This window comes from Leptonotus elevatus, chromosome 1 (genome assembly GCF_054856555.1).
Source record: "Leptonotus elevatus isolate MCC_2025b chromosome 1, RoL_Lele_1.0, whole genome shotgun sequence".
Classification (NCBI taxonomy): domain Eukaryota; kingdom Metazoa; phylum Chordata; class Actinopteri; order Syngnathiformes; family Syngnathidae; genus Leptonotus; species Leptonotus elevatus.
In genome coordinates, this window is record NC_141239.1 from 46,796,529 (window position 1) to 46,818,743 (window position 22,215).

Consider the following 22,215-nt stretch of genomic DNA (forward strand, 5'->3'; position numbering starts at 1 on the left):
GTCCATGCACGTGTCCACCATGTCCTGTAAAACAAAACTTCACCATCTTGAATTGTGCTCTAATTACACAGAGCAGTTCAAGTAAGGATTTGCATTTCTGTGGGGACCTAACTGACTTAACACTGGCCCGGTTACATTGCAATTATTTCAACCAGGAATACCATACAAAAATGCCATACTGTATAACATAACAATTACATAATCTGTAGCAGTTTCTGTCCCATTAATAATACATTGTAGTTTAAATTACATTGGACAAAAACTTTGCTAACGATGGGATATCATCAGATTTACATTAAAAGCTTGTGTATCTTGATCTTCAACGCTGTCCAAGTTCTTACGATGTGTGTTTAAATTGCTCTCTCGAGCACCAAAGAGAAAGAAAAAGAAAGCCAAATGTGTGACCTTTCACAATCATTTATTATTCTACAATCATAAACATCACAGTACACATTTTCCGATTCGTGACCTATGGCACAAAGCAAACCTCTACTTTAATTTTGCGCTATCCTTACTTGGCGTTAAGCATGTGCAACTTGCCCGAATCAAAGCACATGAGGCAGGCGTGGACTTTGAAAAGTTGGCAGTATTTCAGGAGTTCATGTTAGGTGGAGAGAATGCGGAAGAAGAGGGCAGGAAGGATTGATGAGAGGAATTAAGTTGAGGTTGTAAGGTGCAGGGAAGAGCACAGCACCGTGGAATAGAGGGTTCAACTAAATCTAAAACAAGAGGCCGGTGGGGAATTTAACATTTGGTTTAGTTTTATTTAGCTCAAATGTCATTATCATTCACAGCAATTCTGTATCGCAGTATAATTACCCTTAAATTGTCTCCTATCATCATGGAAGACTCTTACCTATACCTATATGTACACACAACATGTAATGCATAATATGTATACATGTACAAAAGAAGAACAACACTGCCCTTGTTTAATAGTTATTGATACATGGACCACACAGTTATCATCAATTAACCACCATTTTATAGAGGACCGATTCAGCTCATGTAGTACAAGATATGAATGAGAGAAAACACATGCATGCATAGTATAACTCTAGAAATAACATTAAAGTGTGCTTATAGGTCTATAATAACTAGGGGAATATACAGAGATGATTTTGAACTACCGAAAGGAACACAGACAAAACATAATTGGAGAGTGTATATGCGGAACTGTACATTAGCTTCCTCTAAGCTTAAGGGACTGGTACATCTTAAATTGTACAGCACTTAGCTGATATACAGTACATCCACACAAGGTGGTCGGGCCAGATTAAATGCCTCGCAACTCAATGTGGCTCAGTGGTTGAGAACTGGCCAAATTATTACATTAGATAGCTTTACTGTATATTGAGCAAACTACTACATCGGCGTCCAACCACAAAAAGTTGTATCAGAAAGTACTGTGATGCTTTTAGTCTGGATGAACTTAAACACATGGTCATATCATGCAGTGCAAACATATTGATGCAATGCTTTGCTAACATCGTGTGATAAGCGGAAAAATAGTGCCGACGTTGCTTTCTATCATTAAAATATGTATGTACACACGACTCATATGTGTACTCTTTCGATCGTTTTAGTTATTATTAAAAATACATTTATTTTCCGTTACATTAAAAATAATTTCCTTAATCCTAAAAACTAATCATATTTTCCTTGGACTAGGTTTTAGGGTAATATTATGAGTGCAGCTTTGCGTTATTTATTTTGCTTAATGTGCATGTCTGACAGTCCCTTTCTTCAATTACATGGATATAGGGCTGCACTGGGTTTTCCTTCCGCTATCAATAACAATTATCGCACAATTTCTGTACTTTGGATCATTGCTACTGATTCCATTGTCACTATTCCAAATCACTGCAAACTACAACCACAATAATCAACGTTGTGTTAAATGAATACCTATCATATATGATACTGTCAATCAAAAGTGATCATTGTCTTTGGAAAAAATGAAGTTTTGGGGGCGATCCTGTAGTGGATCTTAGATTGAACATAACATTTCAATAAAATAAAAAATATTGACGACAGCGTTAAGAAATGCTATGTGTTTGGGTTTAAATCTACGCATGATACATATGCGCTTGTTAAGTAAGGCTGCGTGTGCCTGTGTGCATCAGACCTGCAGTGTGTCGTGTGCCTCCAGGGGAAAACATCGTTTGCCTTGTTACGCTTCACCTAATAATTCGAAGTCTCAATCATGCCAGTACAGTGTGGCAGTGTATAAAGAACACTGCAATCCAGTGCAGTGCAATGCAGGGGGGCATGCTGGCATTATACTGTAAAGTGGCGGAAGGCTGGAGGGCAGATTTGCTGAATTTGAAATAATGTGGCCTTGAATCCGCACACATTTTGCATCTTACAAACGTCAGTTACTCAATACATGCATATATTTTTACGCACGCACGCACAAATGTGTTGGTTGTAGGATCAGCAGCCTTGCTGATGTTATTGCTGCTTGCAAAAATGGCTCATTTGGGAGTTGTCAACGCATCTCCTCAGCCGCTGCGTGTGCTCGTGCGCCCCATTGGTGACTGCCACAACCTTTTGACATCACATCATTTGTGGCTACCCAGTGGGCATCGACAGAAGCAAGGATTACCCAGCAAATGGAAATAATTAAAGGGCAGCTGGGAGAAAGAAGTGGCGGGGGGAAAAAAACAGGAGAAAATGTTTCAAAGAAGTTTCCTCATTAGGCATTTTCCTCAGTGATGTGCCAGCACTTCCACAGTGCCATGAATGACTGCTGATTGAAAAAGGCAACAATGGTCAAGATGCACAAATGAGCACAGTCATGGTTTATGTGGACAGTGAAGGAAAAGCCTGAGCGCTCAGTTTCTGCAGATCCACCGGCATGAACAACACCCTAAACGTGAACTTTCTCCACTATTCTTGCATTTACAACTTGCTACTTTAAAGCTGCCTCGTGACACAGTGAGAACCTCAAAAGTTGAACACGACTGAAGCTCTTCCAAAAAAAAAAAAAACATCATGTGAGACCTCATTGTGCTTTTTCTGCCTTTTTAAAATACTAACTAGAAAAGAAGCAGCAGCTTTACCATACTGTATACTGTTCAGAGAATACAAGAATTGAACAACGAAAGCTACATGTTCAAGTTTGACCTTTAGTTAACTGATCAATTCTTCTTCCGAACTTTACCCCGAGAATCAAAAAGCATATTTCACATGCCCCATTTTTGCCTCTCTTATATAAGGCTGCTTTAAAAGGGGCAGTCCTATCTCATGCAATTCACACCGCCCCACTCTCCTGCAGTATAGATTTTGTTACCATGGTCACCGGTGAGCTATAGCATTGTGACAAGTCAAGTAGCGAATTGATCTAAAGCAACCCACAGTCCTGAAGAAAAAAAAGAGGCAAACTTAAAGTGTGTTTTCACTTGTGGAGGCAGCACTTCATCACTAAGATGCTGAATTTAGAAAATTGTACATCATGCTTGTTTTGAATGGCGTGTGCCACAGTGTAATGCGCAGGACAGTGCAGGGAGGATGGCGGGCAAGGCTCAAGTTTGCCGTATTTGTTGCTGGTTGCTAAGCAACCGAACAGCAAGTAACCTTTTGCCTTTTTACAAGGGAAAGCTCTGTCTGGGAGATCTCCTGCCATCGATTTCGTCTTTTGCTGACCATTCTGATTTCGCTACCATGTTTGACCACAGAACTGATCATTTCCAATATTTTCTAATTGGAACAACTCGACCAACGTCTTGCAATGGAATAGGTTACACTTTGTAGGTTTCACTGTATTGGGTTACACTTTGTCATGTCTTTGCAGGTTACTATGAGAGGCGTCATGTACCAGTAGAGTGTCCGGCTATTAAAAGCCATCAAGTGAGGATATCAAACGATTAGGAATGGATATATTTTTTTCAATTTTGACCTCTGTCACATTACGTTTGAGTGGCTCACAGGTTTGGAGAATAACAAGTTGGACCAACCTGCTCAACCGCAGGATAAATGTAACATTACTTTGAGACAAAACTTATAAAAAAAAAAAGCTGACCGATGCTGTTAACCTCTATTCTTATTACAATTTAGTCAGAACATAAGGATGGGGAAAAAGGAGCCATTACCCAATTAACATTTTAAGACTAACAACATATTCATTATTACATTCAATATGATTTCACATTTTCTTTAAAGATTCATGATTTATTTTTACACAATACGTTGAAAGTCTTTGGTGTTCAGTGTATTGCGTAACTTGAGTTGGACGATACCGTTTATGTGTTTTGAATGGACTAGCCTAACGCGGGTCACCTCTCTCATCAACAGTCCACTTGGCTTCAGTTAGGAGCCTCGTATGCCGGGTTGGTGTAGGAGAAGCCCATGAAGTCGTCCTGATCCAGGTTCATGATGACCAGCTTGTCTGTGGGCGTCAGGTCCACCGCCATTTTGGTGAACTCTTTGTCAAAGTTGCACGTGTCCCGACGGGCCTTCTGCGGGGCGACGTGGAGAAGAGAGCACACGGATGTGGAGGGAGAGTGAATGTGGACGGAAATGTGATTAAACGATGGGATGAGTGGAAAGGAAAGAAGAAGAAAGACAATTCATTAGGTACACCTGCACCCTCTGAAGAGACTGACAGTGAGCAGCTACAGCGGCACTAATATTATTATTATTATAGCTAACATACATAGCACATTGCAGGTCAATTTTGACTCAAGAATATCCTGATAACTAAATAATTGTCTTGATGACATTTTGAGCTACAGATATTTTTCAAATGCAAGTCTGTCTGACATTAAGAAATTTAGTTAATAATAATAATATTTTTTTTTTAGAAAAGGGCAAGTATTTTTGCATGTACAGAATCTGATCTCTGTATGATTTCTGTTCCTTATGTTTCGTATGTTTGATCAGATAATGACTAAAAAGCTGGATAACCTGAGAGGAGAGTTTTAAAAGAGGTATATATGCATGGAGAACTGTTTGTAGTTTTCTGACCTCAACCTTAAACATTTCTTGACAATAATGTGTTGGATGCATTTGTGGAATATGAGTTAGGCAGCAAAATCCAGTTGTTTTTATCCATCGCAGGAGACGGCCATTTTGCCACTTGCTGTCGACCAAAGATGACATCAAAGTTGCTCAGGGCTCAGGCAACGGCCAATCACAGCTCACCTGTTTTCTGAAGCTGAGCTGTGATTGGTTGTTACCTGAGACCTGAACAACTGTGATGTCATTTACACTCGACAGCAAGTGGCAAAATGGCTGCCTTCTGATATTGATAAAAACTGCTGGATTTTGCTGCTTAGCTCATATTCCACTAACACAATATTGACCAAAATACTTAAAAAGACTAATGTGGTTGCATAGAACATATCAAGATTTGTTTTTTGGGTTGACTTTCCTTTTAAAGTAAAAGCCCCCCGAGTTATTTCCATAGCATGATGGCTTGCACTGGAGACCTTGGATCACCAAAAAGAATATTTGGTGGACCACTCATTTCGTGCAAATGTTAGCAAGGGTGATAGAGCTGCTGTTGTACTTACACAAACGCTGGCCTGCACTCAACTGATGAAACAGTGTTCATTCAAAAAGACATGATTTTAAAACTCATACTAAGCATGAGCATTCATTGGTTTGACTTCTTCTGCTTTTAACCATGTAGCCAGGATCACTTCAGTCATCTTGAATTGAGTTTTTATTGGATATGGAGTAAATTATGAATGGATGAAAAACTAATGGACCAAAACGTATAATAACAGGCTGAACAATTGTGCTTCTACCAGATGGCAGAAGGTACAATTAACCCGTAAATCCTCTTGACAACAGAACATTGGCTTTGTGGTCAACTAAACTACGTACATTTTTGAGTATATTGAGACAAGATCATCCTTATTTCAGCTTTTGGTGGTTTTAGTTAGGTGGTGTGCCGAGACATTGCTTGCGGTTGACAGAGGTTCCACTGTGTCAATTTTTTGAAACATTTGGATCATCTGTGTAGTCACATGTGAGTGCATATTTAAATCATTTTTTTTTTGACTGCTGCTTTTAGAGGGAAGCCTTTTCAGATCTCGCAAAGGTAGCCTTAAGTGTAGCAGGAGGCACAAAATAAATACACTTGCATGTCATTTAAAATGGTTGTTGTGACAACATTAACATTGACTGTGTCTTCAGCTGTTATTTGTGCAGGGGTGTTCTAAAGAATGTGTCAGCTCATCAATTTACTGTCGTTCAGTTTCTACACAGCAAGGACTTTAAACATGCACACTCACACACGCACACACAGACGCACACACACAGACGCACACACACACACAGCTGGCAGCCATGTAGGGCAGCTCCTAATGTGTTCCGTCTGAGCACGCTTGAATGTCGCTTAATGCTGTGAGGCAGAAAGATGGAGATATGAGAGGAGAAAGAAGGAGAGAAGAGATAAACATCAGTGGCCTTTGGTGGAGATGTGGCGATAGAACGCACGTACAAACCACAGCCTCACAGGATTATTACATTGAGAGTCATTATTCCAAGTTGTCCTTCTACTTCCTGCCTCCCGCCATCACTTTTCAGGAAGCAGAGGATTAGCGACTGTGTGTGTGTGTGGGAGGCAGTGAGGAGAGGAGGGTGAATGAAAGGCGGGTATCGAACGCTGACCTGTTTTGGGCTGATAACCGCTGGCTGCTTTGTGCCGAAGCCACTGGCTTTCATTTTTTAGGGCCGCAACATTTGGAATTAATTATCACACGCGCTCCGGCACTGCGGCGGCTTACTGTGTACACCAGCTATTACATGCACGCCAATACAAACTTTAGACAGCATCCTCTCCTACAGTATTCTGTTCAAAATCATTTGCATTAAGTGCAGCTGCCTCACAGTGAATGACGCAATGAATGTGGCAGCCTAAACACTATCAGAAACACTGACCGTCATTCACAAGCTACATCCTAATATTTATTTTATGAAATTATTTTAATTTATTCCCAACTGTCTACTCTCTATATTTCAAAGTGTTTCTCTTCACTGCTTCCAGAAAGTGTACATGATATATTAGAATTTTTTTTGGTCCAATCAGATTCCTGCCTCTTCTGCCCTGTTAACCAATTCTGTCCAGTGTCTTCACAGTCTTCACAGTGTATTAGCAAAGTTTCTTTAACCAATCAGATTTCAAATTCACACTCAACCTGCTGGTCCAAGGAACAACCTGCTTAATGAATGACAGAAGCCCAGTGAGGAGAAGGAGCCAGATGGACTGTCATGGAAAGACAAACCCCTGCATAGCATGTACCATTGAGAAATCAAAGAAGTGGCTGACATTAAGAAAACATACCAGTGAGTGGAAAAGGCTGGACTGGAAGACAATAAGGAGGCACCAATCATGGAAGCACAAGAACAGAACAGAAAAGAACAAGAAGCCCCCGAGATGGTGCAACATAATCACAGCAGTGTGTAAGATGCTGGAAGGCAAGACATACATAGAGCGACATAGCCAGGTAGTAGGAATAGTGTACTAAATATGGACTAGAGGTCCCAGAATGAAGATGACATTCAACGCCGCAGGTGGTAGAGAACAACCAGGCCAAGATTCCAGATAGCGGTTGTGGATAAACTTTGGAAGCAAGCAGTCTTGAGAGATATAGCAATCCCGAATGATAGTAGCAAATTTGCTATATAAAAAGGTAATTCTTTATTAATCAAAAGTACTAATGGTATCGGCATTTGGTATCGGTGAGTACTGAGGAGTTGAATACTCATATCAGTATCGATCTGAAAAAAAGTTGTATTGAAATTCCTTATTTTAAAGTGTACACGTGGTGTTCAATGGCTTATCAAGAAAAACTGCATCCAAACATGTTTGTTTTGTAACATTGGTTGTAGTAAAGCAAGCTTCCTTCAGCCATTAAATTAAAGGCCCCCGCTGAGTGGACTCTTTCTATTGTATATATATTATTGTTTTGTCTATGTCCGCCGTCAAATTTGTACTATGTACGTGGAAAAGAATTTCCCCATCTAAAGTCTTATAATAGCTTGTGGAATATATTTGTCGAGACACCATGACAGCTAGTGCTCGCAGCCATACTTGCCTGCAAGGAGCGAAGCTGTGACGTCACCACGTTGAAAGCCGTCTTGGCTGAGCCATCTCCCCCGGCGGCATTTTTTGACTAACATGGGTCATTCTTGTAACTCTCCAGAGTCAATACTGACAGAAGGTCTGTCAGTTCGTCACTAAAGACGCCTATTTGCTGACAGATGGGACGCGACAGATGAGGAGCTGTGTGCACATGTAAGTAATCTCCCAACGTAAGCAAGCCGGAAGCCTGTCTGCAGGGTCAGGTTATATCCTTTATGTTTAAATAAATAATAATAAATAAATATCCAAGTCTAGATAACTGTTTTACATCCATAGGGAAGCGATCTGGTGTATGTCTGTTAAGGTGGTGACGTCACATCAACCCCAACATGGTGACAAGCATTAAAATTAACCAGCGGAATTATTTTGTCTCTCAGCTGGTCTGGGAACACCTTGGGATTCGGCCAGAGAAGTGGCTGGGGAGAGGGAAGTCTGGGCTTCACTGCTAAAGCTGCTGCCCCCGCGACTCGACCCCGGATAAGCGGTAGAAGATGGATGGAAGGATGGATAGAATTATTTTGGCAAATACAAGACTAGACACAAAAATTGGGAACACCAGATATTTATCAAACTTTATAAGATTGCTCTGTTTCCCCATCAATAACTCGAAATGGGGCACATGAGGTACACTTTAACCTTAAGTGCCTTTTAATCGTTAAAAATATACATAAAACTTTAATAAATCTTATAAGGTGTCAATGGAGCACAGTCAGGAAATTGTTGGCTCTCTGTTCCCAATGTTAGTGATGGAACTCGTAAAGCACATTTAATGGGCACCACCTGTTGCCCTAGCTGACTTGGGAGGGAATTCTTGGTCGAAGTCCTGGAGGAGGAAAGGGTCAATGATGAGGTACCTAGAGACCCAGGAACGTTTATCAGTACCGTAACCCTTTCAGTCAACTAAATATTGAAAACCCTGACCACGGTGACGTGCATTCAAAATCCTTCGGACAGTGTAGGTAGTAATGATCATGGGTGGAGGAACGGGTTTGGAAGGAGGGCTGAGGGAGCAAGAGGAGACCGGTTTCAGGAGAGACATGGAAAGTGGGATGGATACGGAGGGAGGCTAGGAGCTTTAGACAGACAGCATAAGGGTTAACGATCCTCTCAATTTCAAATGGTCTAATGATCCTGGGGGCTATCTTACAGGAATCAGTCTGGAGAGGAAGGTCACGGGTAGACAGCCAAACCATCTGCCCAGGCGATAGTCCGGTCGAGAGGGTGAGGGGGGACCGATGCCTGCCGGCCAACTGACAGTTGTGCTGTGTTGTGCGGGACAGATCTGGCATGCCTCCAGACGGCCCAACAATGGTGGCGCTGGGCACTGGCAGAGGGAACAGCAACCTCTTCCTGATGGGAAGTGAATAGTGGGAGTTGATACCTGACCATATACGGAGACATGCCGTATAGGGGCATGAGGGGATTGTGGGAATACTCGACTCATGGAAGATCCTTTTGTCAAGGACAATCCGTGATGATCACAGAAGTCCAATGACGGAACGCTGCTCGGGTTCGAATCGGGCGAGGGGTTGGTCCAGGTCTCATTGTTAGAGCCCACATGAGCATTGAATTCCCAGGACCGTTCTGCAGCACCCACACCAATGGCGTACCAACCGGGGTGAACCCCAATGTACAGGCATTGAGCCGGGGGTCAATACATATGACCACACCTGTTTGGTGACTCTATCCGTAGGCAACTTCAGAACCCCTTTCAAAATGGTACCAGAGTCAAAGCTGTGTATCAAGGGAAACAGGACTATGTCTAGTTTGAACCTTTTCACCTCACACATCAGCTTGGGCTCCTTTCCTGCCAGAGAGTTGACATTTCACCTCCCTCGAGCCAGCTTCTGTAGCTAGGGGTTGGACTGCCAAAGTCCATGCCTGTGGCTGCCGCCCAGCTCACTTTGCACCCAATCCTTGTGGCTGTGGCCCCTCACAAAGGTGGTGAGCCTATGGGAAGCGGGATCCACGTTACCGTTTTGGGCTGCTGCCCCAGCGATGCAGGCCCTGCCATCAGGTGCTTGCCTTTGAGCCCTGACTCCAGAGGCGTTCCAATGTGAGCCACGCTTGGGCAAGTGAAAGTGTCAGAGGTGGGCACTTCCGCGAAACCTCAAATAAATACACGGACTGAGCACAGACGGAAGCAGGTTTATGTCTGTCAATCCGGGTCAATGCTTACGGTGCTTCTCCGTCTGTGTATTTTTTCGAGGCTTTAGGTCATAAAGCACTCGCTGACCAGCGGGCACTCATGAATAACGTAATGATGAAAGTGCCCACTTTTGGAAAACATTTTCCAATATTTTTATTAATCAAACTTAAAAGAAAGTTAAAGAAAAAAAACTTTGTCGTTGTGACTTAAATGATCCAATCACATTTTAAAACACATTTATTTAGAAATCAAGGAACAGTAATTGAAAAGGGTCCACATATTTTGTCTTGCAACTGTATTTGAAGGCCAAAAGTAAAAAAATTGCAAAATGTATTGTTGCTAAAATCAGTTTTGAGGTGTGACAACAAACAAGAATGTGGCACCATGCTTGTAACTTGGCAATAGCCAGGTTGATAATTGTGATTCACTCAAGAGAATTCTCTACAATATCAGTCTGTGATTTGCTAGGGAAAGGCAGGATATTTTGTAGAATACTACGAGCTGATTGGACGCCTACCAAACTTTTGTTTTGAGCAAGCACGGCAACGAATGTGAATGTTGTCGTAGGGGAAAAAAAGCACGAACATCTTTACCAGCTAAAAAAGCGCCTCTTGCTGTTCTTCTTCAAAAAGGAAAGTATTTCTGCGAGAACAGAATTAATTGCAGCGTCCATGCATTCGCCCACGTTTGGTTTGTTGTTAAGTAACGGCTTCGGGCTTCCTGATTTCGTCACAGCTTCATGTCCTGCCCTAAACAACGCCTGATTGGTCCGACCTAAAAAAGGTTGGTTGGGAACGAATCAGCGGGAGCAGTACAAGATGGATTCTCATGGTGTTTGTGAACAAATACTGTAACAATTCAGCTTGCTGGCAAGGTTACCATGCTTGCCATCACTCGGCTACAGACTGCTCACCTTTTTCACTCTGTCCTTCTTTTTTAGGATTTTGTATGTGCGTGACCAAGTTCCACAGTCTCATTTCTTTATTGTCACACTTAATTCCTATAATAACATTAAAGGCTGCTCTGGGTGATTTATATGTGAGCAGTAATACAGAGTTTGGCCACCATAAGTGCAATAATGTGAATTTAAGGCAGCAGCATTGGCTCGTTTTTGTGTTTTGTTTAAGTACAAGATAAAACGTTTAGTTATAGGGAAATTTAGATGTGCTACAATTCTGAACTATTCACTAAGGCTACGTTCACACTGCAGGCAAATAAGACCCTGATCGGATTTTTTTGCCCAAATGCGACGTGTATCTGACTTTTTTATGTCAGTCTGAACGGCTCAATTCCGATTTTTTCACATCCGACCTGGGTCACTCTCATATATGGTCCTAGATCGGATACGTATCCGAATTTTTGCAATGCAACCGCAGTCTGAACGGCCAGGTCGCATTAATCTGACCTCGACGTCATCAAAAGTCCAATATGCGCTCCGCGCGGGCGGGGGCATTAAGCTTGATTTATGCTCGACGCATCCGCGGGAGACGTACGTGAATCGGCAAAGTTGTTTCGAGGAACATGTGACTTTATATTTAACTTTAATTTAATCCCACTTAAAAAATGAAGTATAAAAATGACATTTGTGGTGGTGAAATGAATAAATTAGCCATTCAGACGGCTCATTTATTACGCGTGGCTCTGACGTGACGTCTCCATGAGATGAGGCTTGCCTCATTTTCACAAAATACTATTTTACCTCCTCCTGCATCGCTCCTCTGTAGATATGAGATGGTCACTTTATGAGCCCCGAAGACGGACTTATAAAACATACGTATTTACTTCCGCAATCACAGAGTTGTGAGTGACGTTGTATCTTCTTATGCGCATGGGGGTCACTTTGGGGACGCATTACGTCCACACAGCAGATAGAATGTGAGGTCACAATTAAAAGGTAACGTGAACGCTTACTCACAAAAATCGGATTCCACCCAAAAAATCGGATTTGACCATCAAGATCTGCAGTGTGAACGTAGCCTAAGTCTTGTTTAGCCTGAGAAATGAAAATGACAGTTACAGGTGATCACTACATGACATATTGTCACTTCAATCAATCTTGCATTAGCACAACTGAACAAACACAATCATTCACCAAAAATACAAAAAATTTAAAGGTCACATTTGATGAGTTTTATTACTATAAAAGTAATGACTATTGGACTGTATTCAGCTATAGGCAATGGTCATTTGGAATCTTATTCGCAAGAAAATCTCTCTTTCTCGCTCTACTCTGAATGAACTGTGAACTCTTATTTCCATGCTAATCAAAAGTAGTACAAGTTTGTATCTTTACTTCTGTCATGATTCGGTACTGTGGGGTTGGGTTTTTGTTTGTTTTTTGGAAGTTCTTGTTGTCTTTTGACTGTGATCAGTGTTTTTTGTGTTCCTTGTCTCTCACCTTGTCTCGTCATCTGCAACCACATCCACCTGGTGTCTTCCCTTCCCCGTGTGTTGACCAATCAGTGCCCTTAGCCACTCACCCAGGTGTGTCTTGTTGTGTCAATCAGTGTGTGTATTGAGGCCCCGACCACACGAAAGCCAGTTTCAATGCATTCTCACAAGTTTAAGTTTACCGTTTAAGCCGTTCGTCCACACGATGGCGCGGTTTCTGAGCTTTATAACTGATCACTTTTTAAACCGGGCTCCAGAGTGGAAAGGTCCGTCTGTCAACAACAATGGCGGATATTTTGCTTCTTAATTCCCACGTTCAACAAGCGGTGTTGTACTTGAATCACCCGCCATTGTCACTTCTCCTGTGTTTGTCTTTTTCATGTTCTTTTGATAAATGCAAAGTCATGTTTGTTCTGTAGATTGCAATAAAGTTAGAATAAAAAGTGTTCTTCGCTGACTCTTCTTCTACGCTCTCCGTTAACTCTCTGTGGCTGCGCTACAGTGCCACTCCTCGACTTGGCATATACATTACAGCCAGTAAACTTTTGGACACACGCAAGTCTTGAAATGCTTCTGTGTGTACGAGATTTGTTTGAGGAACGAAACCGGCTTTGCTTTCATCTGGACGGGGCCTTAGTCTGCTGGGTTTTTTTTGGGTCAGTGTGGGTACATTGTTGTTTTCACGCCCGTGCCACCTCCTATTGTCTCGTCGTGTTCCTGATTTAGTTGTAGCGTTGACCTATGTTTTTGGACATTTTTTATTTTATTTATCGACACCAACGTTGAGTTTTTCTGCTTGAATTAAATCCCCTTTGTTGGACTTCTTTCCTGTCTTGCATTGCTTCCCAACACTTGGGTCCACATCCCTCCAACCCTGACAACTTCCATCGCTGACATTATCGACTTCTTCATGAATTGTATTTACTTGATTTAATATCGGTGGATTTTGACCCTCACTCTATCTCTTCAACATTTGTGGTAGGCAACATTCTAGAACCATTGCAACCAGTGTGTACGAGGAAGGTTTGTCAAACTTTTGGAGTCTGGGAATTTTCAAAGGAACCCCTCACAATCACAATTTAGTTTTTGAACATTTCAACCTAAACATTTATATACTGTTTAACGCAAAGAAAGTTAACAATTGTGTATGAATTCTATTAAATATTTATTTGTTGTCGCTAGCTACATGCATTGCTTGCACTAACAACATGGCTGAGAACAGCGAGCTCGTTTAAAAAGACCCAGTCTAAAGTTGTCAACTTTGCATTTTGTTTGTTTACTTTCGGCCAAGAAACCGTAGAAAAAGAATCCTTTTCATTTTTATCGATTTTGTCATGCTGATCTCCATATGTAGGTATGCACTTCATCACATCATCATTTAATACAAATTATTTTTGTGTCTTAGAAACTGTTCATAGCTGGAGCAGCATTTCAACCAGCGACTGGCTTTAGTGGCTCAGCAGGGCTGTGTGTATGTAGGCCGTGTTGTGCATGTTATTTCCTTGAAGTCATCAAACCTGCGCTTCCCCCATCAAGGAAAGGCTCTTATGATAAGTGGCAGCCATGAAATATGCACAGCCTGTCGTAGCCGCCTGCCTCGCTTGGTTTGCCGCTCACTCGCCTCCCTCCCTCCCCGTGCCCTCCTTCATTGTTGCGTTCCTCCTCTCTGCTTCTTCTTCTTCTTCTTCGTCTCTTTCCCTTCCTTCCACCCTCCAGTCTACTCCCCATCTGTCAGCCTCCATCACTCTAATCTCGCTCCTCCACTGCATGTTGCACCAGTTCAATAACTACAGATAGGGAAGAAGCATAAACTCTGCAGACCACTATGAAAGCACACATCTAACTCTCATTTTTTTTATTGTAAGCCTTGTGTTGTAAAATCATGGCAATTTGCCACATGGGCAACATTGTAAAAAGCCTTTTCTTTCCACATAGTTTGCACACCAAAGAGCTGATTGATCACACGTTCGAAGCGCTGTAGACACAAAAACATGAAGCACCCTAAAGCTGTAAAAGCTCAATGATTAAACACCTTTTTCATGCAGGAATCTTTTTTTTTTGGGGGGGTATCCCTGTTATTTTTTTTACCTTTGCATACTGACCATAGGGTGCAGATTTCTAATGCATTTTTTCTATGACACAGTTTCTTTTATAACAGAGGGAACTACAATCAACAACAACACAGGTGCATTATAGTGCTTTTTAGCTGCATCAAGTCATTACATTTGATTACACACTCACAGTAATGGATGAGAATTATGGAGCCGAATTAACCAATATTTTATATTATTTAAAATAATATTATCAAAAACAAGTCCATATTCTAACAGGATATTTTGGTACTTTATAATGATTGACTAGCCACAACATGATGACCAATTGCACAGTCAAGTTTGGTGTGTCTAGCATCGGGTTTGAACTCTCTTATGTACGGTTTTAATGAGTTTGAGTTGTCGTTTTTTGTTTCTTAATTTGCCAAATGCATATTCAGCTGGAAATGACACAAAACAGTGGCAAGAGACACCATGAAGTTGCATTAGAGCAATTAATGACAAATATGTGCCATCTGAATATGTTTTTGAAAAATATTATTCATACAGCTGACCATCTTGAGGACAACTTAGTACATCATTAGGATCATTGTGGCATAATCTAGAACGGTGGGTCTCAACTTGTTGTCATTTTTTGGACCTGTGCTTCCCTATTGTTGCAAAGTCACAACATTTATATAGAAAATATATTTTCTTTTCAGGAAAGCAAGTGCAGCATCAATAGTTTTCCTTCTTTTTAGCAACCAGCAACAGTAATTGTCTGTCCAGTCTGAACGAGTGCCATGAAAACCCCAATGGCATTTGTTTTTGCTGCGGCTCCATCTGAGAGTCCAGGAGAGGCTGTTTAAACGCAGCCGAACATTTGTGGCATTCTAGTTTTCTTTGGTGGTGAAATATTTACATTAACGAGACACTATTTAAAATGATCTTGACCTAATTGTTAGCTATGATGTCTGCTAGCCAGAGGCTGCACTGCTTTTGGTCCTATCTCTCATCGACTCGCAGCAGCTGCAGCTCCTGTATTCTAAATGCCAATGTAAAGGGAGCTCTTGTACATTTAACTTAGAAACGAATGTTTGATTTAGTTATTAATGATTGTACTAGGATTCTTTTAATTATTGTCTTCTGTGTTTTATCTACACTACTTACCGTAGTTACAGATTTAATTGTTGTTAAAACTAAAACTAAAATGAGTCAAACTGGGAATAACAATTTACTGTCTTATCGTCTTTCATTTTTTTCATTTCATAACAGAATATTTTCATGTCAAAATATAAAACACAAGCCGTATGACTATGAGTCGCATAACTTCATGCGATATACAGTATATATGATATACCTCTTTGACAGTGCTAATCAAAAAAAAATTTTTTAAACCAGAAAACTAGATTGTGCGGGTACACCTAATGTTGTGGCCAGTCAGTGGGAAAGTCTACCAATGAAAACATAGACTTTTAATAAATTAGTGACTGATCAGCTGCAGAAATGCACAGCATAGTGCTGGCTGATATGAGATGAAGTGATTCTAGTAAGAATAAGTTGATTGGGGTAAAAAAATAAATAAATAAGACAACTAATATGTGTCAGTTCAAGTGAGGATGGTGGTTCAGTGACAAATGCATCAACACAATTATTGCTAAATTGAACAAAAGACAAACATCATTCTGCTTCAGTGACCTGTTGTTACATTGCGTGCTGCTGTAGTTTGAACGGACACCTTCATTGCACATGCAAACGTCGCACTTAAAACGTCATCTCATCCTGAGCGGGGGGACTTGAAGCTGTGTCGCTAGGCAACACCACAAATGGTCACAACGCATCAAACCCCTCTTTGGTGCTCCCACCTCAGCAAAATGACGTGCAAACATTAATTCAAACTGCTTTCCTTTCATTCCGCTTCCACCAGCTGTGTGGAGCAACAAGTCAGATAGCGCTCCATCCGTATGAAGCAAGATGGCCGTCCAAACACAAGCACAGGGCCAGCCAGGCATGGTGCTGGGAGGTCAGGCATGCAAAGTGCATCTTCATCCATTCACACACATACAGTATATATTACGTAAAGGTGTTGGAGCCATGCTTTTGTCAAACACAAATAAAGGAGCTGCTCGTCCTCGAAGAGAAGTTTTGTCTATCTAACGCGCCATTCAAAGCATATTTTACCATCGTGATCCCCAAACAGCACACAAGACATCCTCCAAAGTCTCTGCGGGCATGATGGTAAAATACAGTGTCAAGTCCAACTTATTGATATAGTACTGATATAGAAACTCATGCATGAGAAGGTCAAGCATTCCAATTATAGATAAGAATAAACATACAGACGCTAAGATTAATATCGACGCTTTAAGGGGCACCCCAGAATTGCAAGCCAAACTCAGAGCGTGCAAGAAGAGCCAAGGAAGGAGATGGGGGGGAAAATGAACATAAAACACTTTGAATGCTGACATGTTATTTTTTTGGGGCAACCATGTATTTGTGTGTTCTTCTCTATGTGTATGTCACTTTTCATTAATTTAACACAAAGTTTGTTCACACTGCACGTTGCTTAAACTGCTCCACAACCGACCCCGCCTTTTTGTTTTTGGACATCCTTTCAAAATACTTTAATAGCTTTAGGAATTTTGTAGGCCTAGCAGCAAGAAAATAAGACAAGTAGTAGTAGTAGACATTTGATTTGTTTGTATTACTTTGAAAAAACATTAACACAGTTTTATGAAGAAAAAAAATCTTGAATTATGAATGAAGCAGTACATGTTCTAGTCCAGTGGTTCTTAATTTTTTTTACTGCCACACGTTATCCAAAAAACAACCCAGACAGAGCCAGCCGATTTCGAGCATTTTAACTCATCTTTCAAGGCAGTGCTGTCACTACGCAAACAAGGTGCATACCAAATGAAAGATCGTGTTCCAATGCGCACCAATGAGGCGTGGAAAGTGAGTGAGCGAGCGAGCTTGTGTTTGGAGACAAAAGCATCTGCATCAAGTGGACAACTAAAACATTCAGCCATAAAAATTTGAATAGATATATATATTTTTTTATTTATTTGTATTTTTTTCCCAATATTTTAGGGCTTGAATGTAGATGCAGATGCTTTTGTCTCCAAACACAAGCTCGCGCGCTCACTTTCCACGCCTCATTGGTTGTGACTCCTTCGTCCAATCACGATTCGACACCTTCATAGCCTCGCAGACAGTTACAACTGCTGCTGGGACACTAATTCCCGTGAAACAACTTCAAGATTGCTACTCGCTACTATATAAATAAATAAAAGTATCACTTACCATGACATAATATTAAAAAACTTACGAACGGAGTAAGATGCTGGTGAGGTGAAACGCTCATTTGCCAAACTATGAGGTTATTGATCAACAATCAATGCTTAAATACATTTTTAAATACTTCTGATTTAAATATGTTTCAACATATTTGCAAATACTTTTGAACGCAATTGCCAGTCAAAATGTTTTATTCCACTTTAGCAGTTGCACATTCCGTAGCTCTTCTACTTTGATGACTACATTCCTGTAGAAAAATACAGTTGAAATAAGGATCTTAATTTAGACAAAAGCAGAGCTTTCCCGCCATCTTGGTAACAAGAAGCTATGTTGAAGTGAGTTGAGGAGCTTTATTTAGACATAACTAGTGGTTTTCTGCCATTTTGTAAATGTGTAGGCAATTATTAATAACCTTTACCAAGTGGCAGGCATAAATTAACTGTAAATTTTCACAATTTGTCTCTGAGCTTGGTCCCTATCCGACGGCACATCAGTGTTGCTGTCTGGCATTTTTGCTTTGGCTGTGTACATTGATCACACAGATGATTGTTGTTTTGTTCACTCAGAAATCCTGGACAGATAAATGACTGGCCAAATCAGTTCCAATCGGTTTTCAGTTCATACTAATGTCTAGTAAACTGACGGGACTGGTTGCTGCAGTGTGAACAAGAAATGTGTTCATTTGTTTGTGCCAGTACCAAATGACGAATTTAAGATGTTTTGAGGGTTGAAAGTTGCAGAGACTCGTACGTATGTACCGTATACAGTTGGTGTGTACGTGTATGTGTGAGTGTGTGTGTGTCCCAGTGTCCATAAATGAGCTTCGATCAAGCCTGCTCGGTGGCAGGGGCAGTAGGAGCGCTTCCAGGGAAATCTGGGTTGATAAAAGAGAATCCTTGGAACTCGTCCTGGTCCAGGTTCTGAATCACTTCTTCGTCAGGAGGGGTCAGCACTGGCGGGTGGCGCGTGAAAAAACGGTCAAAGTTCTCAGCGTCCCGTCCACACTGTTGAGGAGGGAGGGGCAGGGGGCGGAGCGGGGGTGAGGGAAGAGCGGGGATGGACAAGAACGGATGGATAAAGGGGAGGGGAACAAAAGAAGAGGGGGAGTGGCGGGTTGAGGTAGGGAGTGAGATGACATCACTTGAACATGGTTTCAAATAAGTGCTCCGGTTTACAGCTGCTGCCGATTTGGATCACTTTGGACTACAGTGGTACCTTGACTTACGATTTCCATTTGTTTCGTGGCCAAGCTCAATTTAAATCAATCGAATCAATTATCCTCATTGAAATGAACTGAAATGCCATTAATCCGTTCCAGATCCTACAAAACAACACTCAATATTTTGTTACGTGTTTTCAATAAAGAAAATGAATAATAGCAAATAATAAAACATTTAAAAAAATGATAACATGTAAAGTGCAATTAAGTCAAAAGTCACACTGCACATTCACTCCTTTTTGTAAGTAAAGGTACCACTGTACTTTTAAAGTGAAACAAGATGACTCGGATAAATCCCAGCACAGCTCAGGAACACGTGTTCCTTTTTCCAAATATTTGAAACACATTCAAATTCATATTGAACATTAGGCCACTTAAGTCTCAAACTTACTACGGAGGTGCACTTAGTTCCTTTTGAATTTCCAAAATCGTGTGACAAGACTTGTCAAATGTACGAAAGCTCACTTGTGTGAAGTGACAGGAAAAGTTATTGTTGACTTCCTTTCCCTCCCTCAGTTTGACCATGAGGACCGTCCCAAAAAAGCCTTTAAGCCCAGGAGGTGTGTCGCCCTCTATGAGCATGAAACAAGTTATTAACTTAAAAATGATACTTTCCCGACAGCACGCCTCATGGGGGCTTTAAGACAAGCAATTTTCTGTGTGTGCGTCTCCATCACTGCGCTTAGCTTTAATTAAGAAAACAAGGATACGATATCCTCTGACAACGTCACCCGGAGGAAAACTCCAAAACTCATTAAATCTGTGTATCTCTGAAGGCCAAATGAAATGAAGCCACCGTGTTTATAGTTTAGGGAAATATGTGAAATACACGAGGTCAAACGGTATTTTCAGCTAATTACGTGCCTTTTAACCTGTTTGGGTAACCAGATGGGACAATTGAGGGTGCCATTTTGAATGCTGCAATCTCACCCTTATTATATTCAAAGCATGCCACTTGGTTTTGTTTGTATCAAAGCGCACTGAGAGTTGGCCAGTTGTTATTTCCGAAGGTTTCCGTTAAAAGGCGCAGTGCACTCCGGGGTAAGTTTCATTTGAGACTGAGCCTGTGAGCATGCAAATAAAAGAGACCAACGTGATACAAATGTGAACGCACAGATCGGACAAATAAAAATGTGAATAATGGACGGAGACATGGGTGAACAGATCATCTGAGTAGAAGGATGGATGGATGGAATTCTGTGGTGGGATGAACATTTAAGGATGGCCAAACAGATGAAGACATTTCCACAGAAATAAAAATTGGAATCAATCAACAGTTGTGGGAGTCAAAAAGCCAACCAGTCAACCAGTCAGTCAGTCAGTCAGTCAGTCAGTCAGTCAGTCAGATGTTTGGTCCAGTCGCCGCACGTTCCTAAACCGCTACTCCACGCAACCACACTCATATGTGACACACCAAACACTTATATTGGCCAACAATGGATTGTCTGTAAATAATCCCAACAGTCAGACATCTGCACCACACTAGTAAGGTAGATCCAGCACATTAAACCTGCAACGTGGCACTTGGACCAAGTAAAGCTGACAACTCAAAGGATGCTTTCACCAGCCACTAGATTAGGTACACCTGGCTGACGTAAAGTAAATGTGATTCTCATGTACGAGCATTGCAGTGCATTTTTCATGTCGTATCATCATACCTTCATTTTTGCACCGCCGGCCGACAAAGCAAAACAACATTACACGACACTTTCTACCTCAGCTGTGGGCCAATTAAAAGCTCTGATATGATTGTGACCAATCGTCAATTCACAAATTCAAATGACTTGCTTCACATCTTAAACTTTGACTTGAATTATATTCTAATTTAATCTTGAAAAATACAACTTTATTTTAACAAAAATACATTTTGGTATTTGGTATTTCAAGATTACAACCTTTTTTTCTTGGAAAATAAATTGACTTCTTTCTCATAACATTACAACCTTTTTACTCTTTAAAAAAATCGGATTTTCTAATCTAACATTATGACATTTTGCATGTTTTTAATTCCTTCCATTTAAGAGGTAGTTTTGCTTAATTAGCATTGGGATTATGAACCTTATAAAGGGTCTACAGTCACAAAAGATTTGAGAATATTTTGAGGTGTGGTGACTAGGTATGGGCCGATTACAGGTTTGACGGTTTACCGTGGTTTTAAAAAACGCAAATACTGGCTGTCACCGGTAATGAGTTATTCTTGTCTTTTTTGAGGGGACACCTTTTTGCTCTGATTCATGTGGATTATCTTAAAAAACAACAACTAACAAACAAACAAAAAAGTGCCAGTGGGTACTAGTTAGCCCCAAGGAAACAGAAGTAGCCTACAGGTCTGTTCTAAAAACAGCTCACCGGTGATGGGACACTGATTAACTCATTCCCTGCCGTTGACAGCTATAGATGTCAAAAAATCATTTTAACAATTTTTAGTAGTTTAACATTTTTTTTCCATTTTTGTCAACAAGAGTATGAAAACCTAGATTTTTTTTGAACATTTAGAACAGATATAAATTTGTGATCAATCGTGAGTTAAATAATGAAGTCATGCGATTAATTACGATTACAAATTTTAATCACCTGATGCCCTCATTTTTTAATAATGTTTTCTTTTTTTAAGAAAAAATTATAAAAAATTAGGGGCGTCGGGCGATTACAATTTTTAAATGTAATTAATCACATGACTTCACTAGTTAACTCCCGATTTAAATTGTTTTAAATAAAAATATATAATAATAATGATTTTATTTTAAAGAAAAAATGATAAAAAATTAGGAGCGTCGGGCGATTAAATTTTTTTTTAACGTAATTAATCGCATGACTTCACTAGTTAACTCACAATTAATCACACATTTTATATCTATTCTAATACAAAAAAATTGTCGGTTTGCATACTTTGGTTAACAAAAGTGGGCACAAATGTAAAACTAATAGAAATAATTCAAATGAGTTTTTGACGTCTATAGCCGTCTATGGCAGTGAATGAGTTAATAACAAACTTTACTAAATATTCTATAGTTTGATTACAAATAAAATGGAT

At 40.6% G+C, this 22,215-nt stretch overlaps 1 protein-coding gene across 2 annotated transcripts in view; it reads right to left on the reverse strand.

The window, feature by feature from the left end:
- Positions 1–401: 401 nt before the first annotated feature.
- LOC147182533 (protein kinase C beta type-like) overlaps positions 402–22,215 on the reverse strand; it is an 86,091-nt gene continuing 64,277 nt past the window's right edge. Inside the window, exon 17 of one of the 2 annotated variants that reach the window (XM_086060256.1) lies at positions 402–4,460. In XM_086060256.1, coding sequence (XP_085916382.1) covers positions 4,308–4,460 — 153 coding nt within the window. In that variant the 3' untranslated portion in view covers positions 402–4,307. Of the gene's footprint in view, positions 4,461–14,461; positions 18,967–22,215 lie in introns of those variants that run through there. The other variant, XM_086060179.1, reaches the window with a different exon arrangement.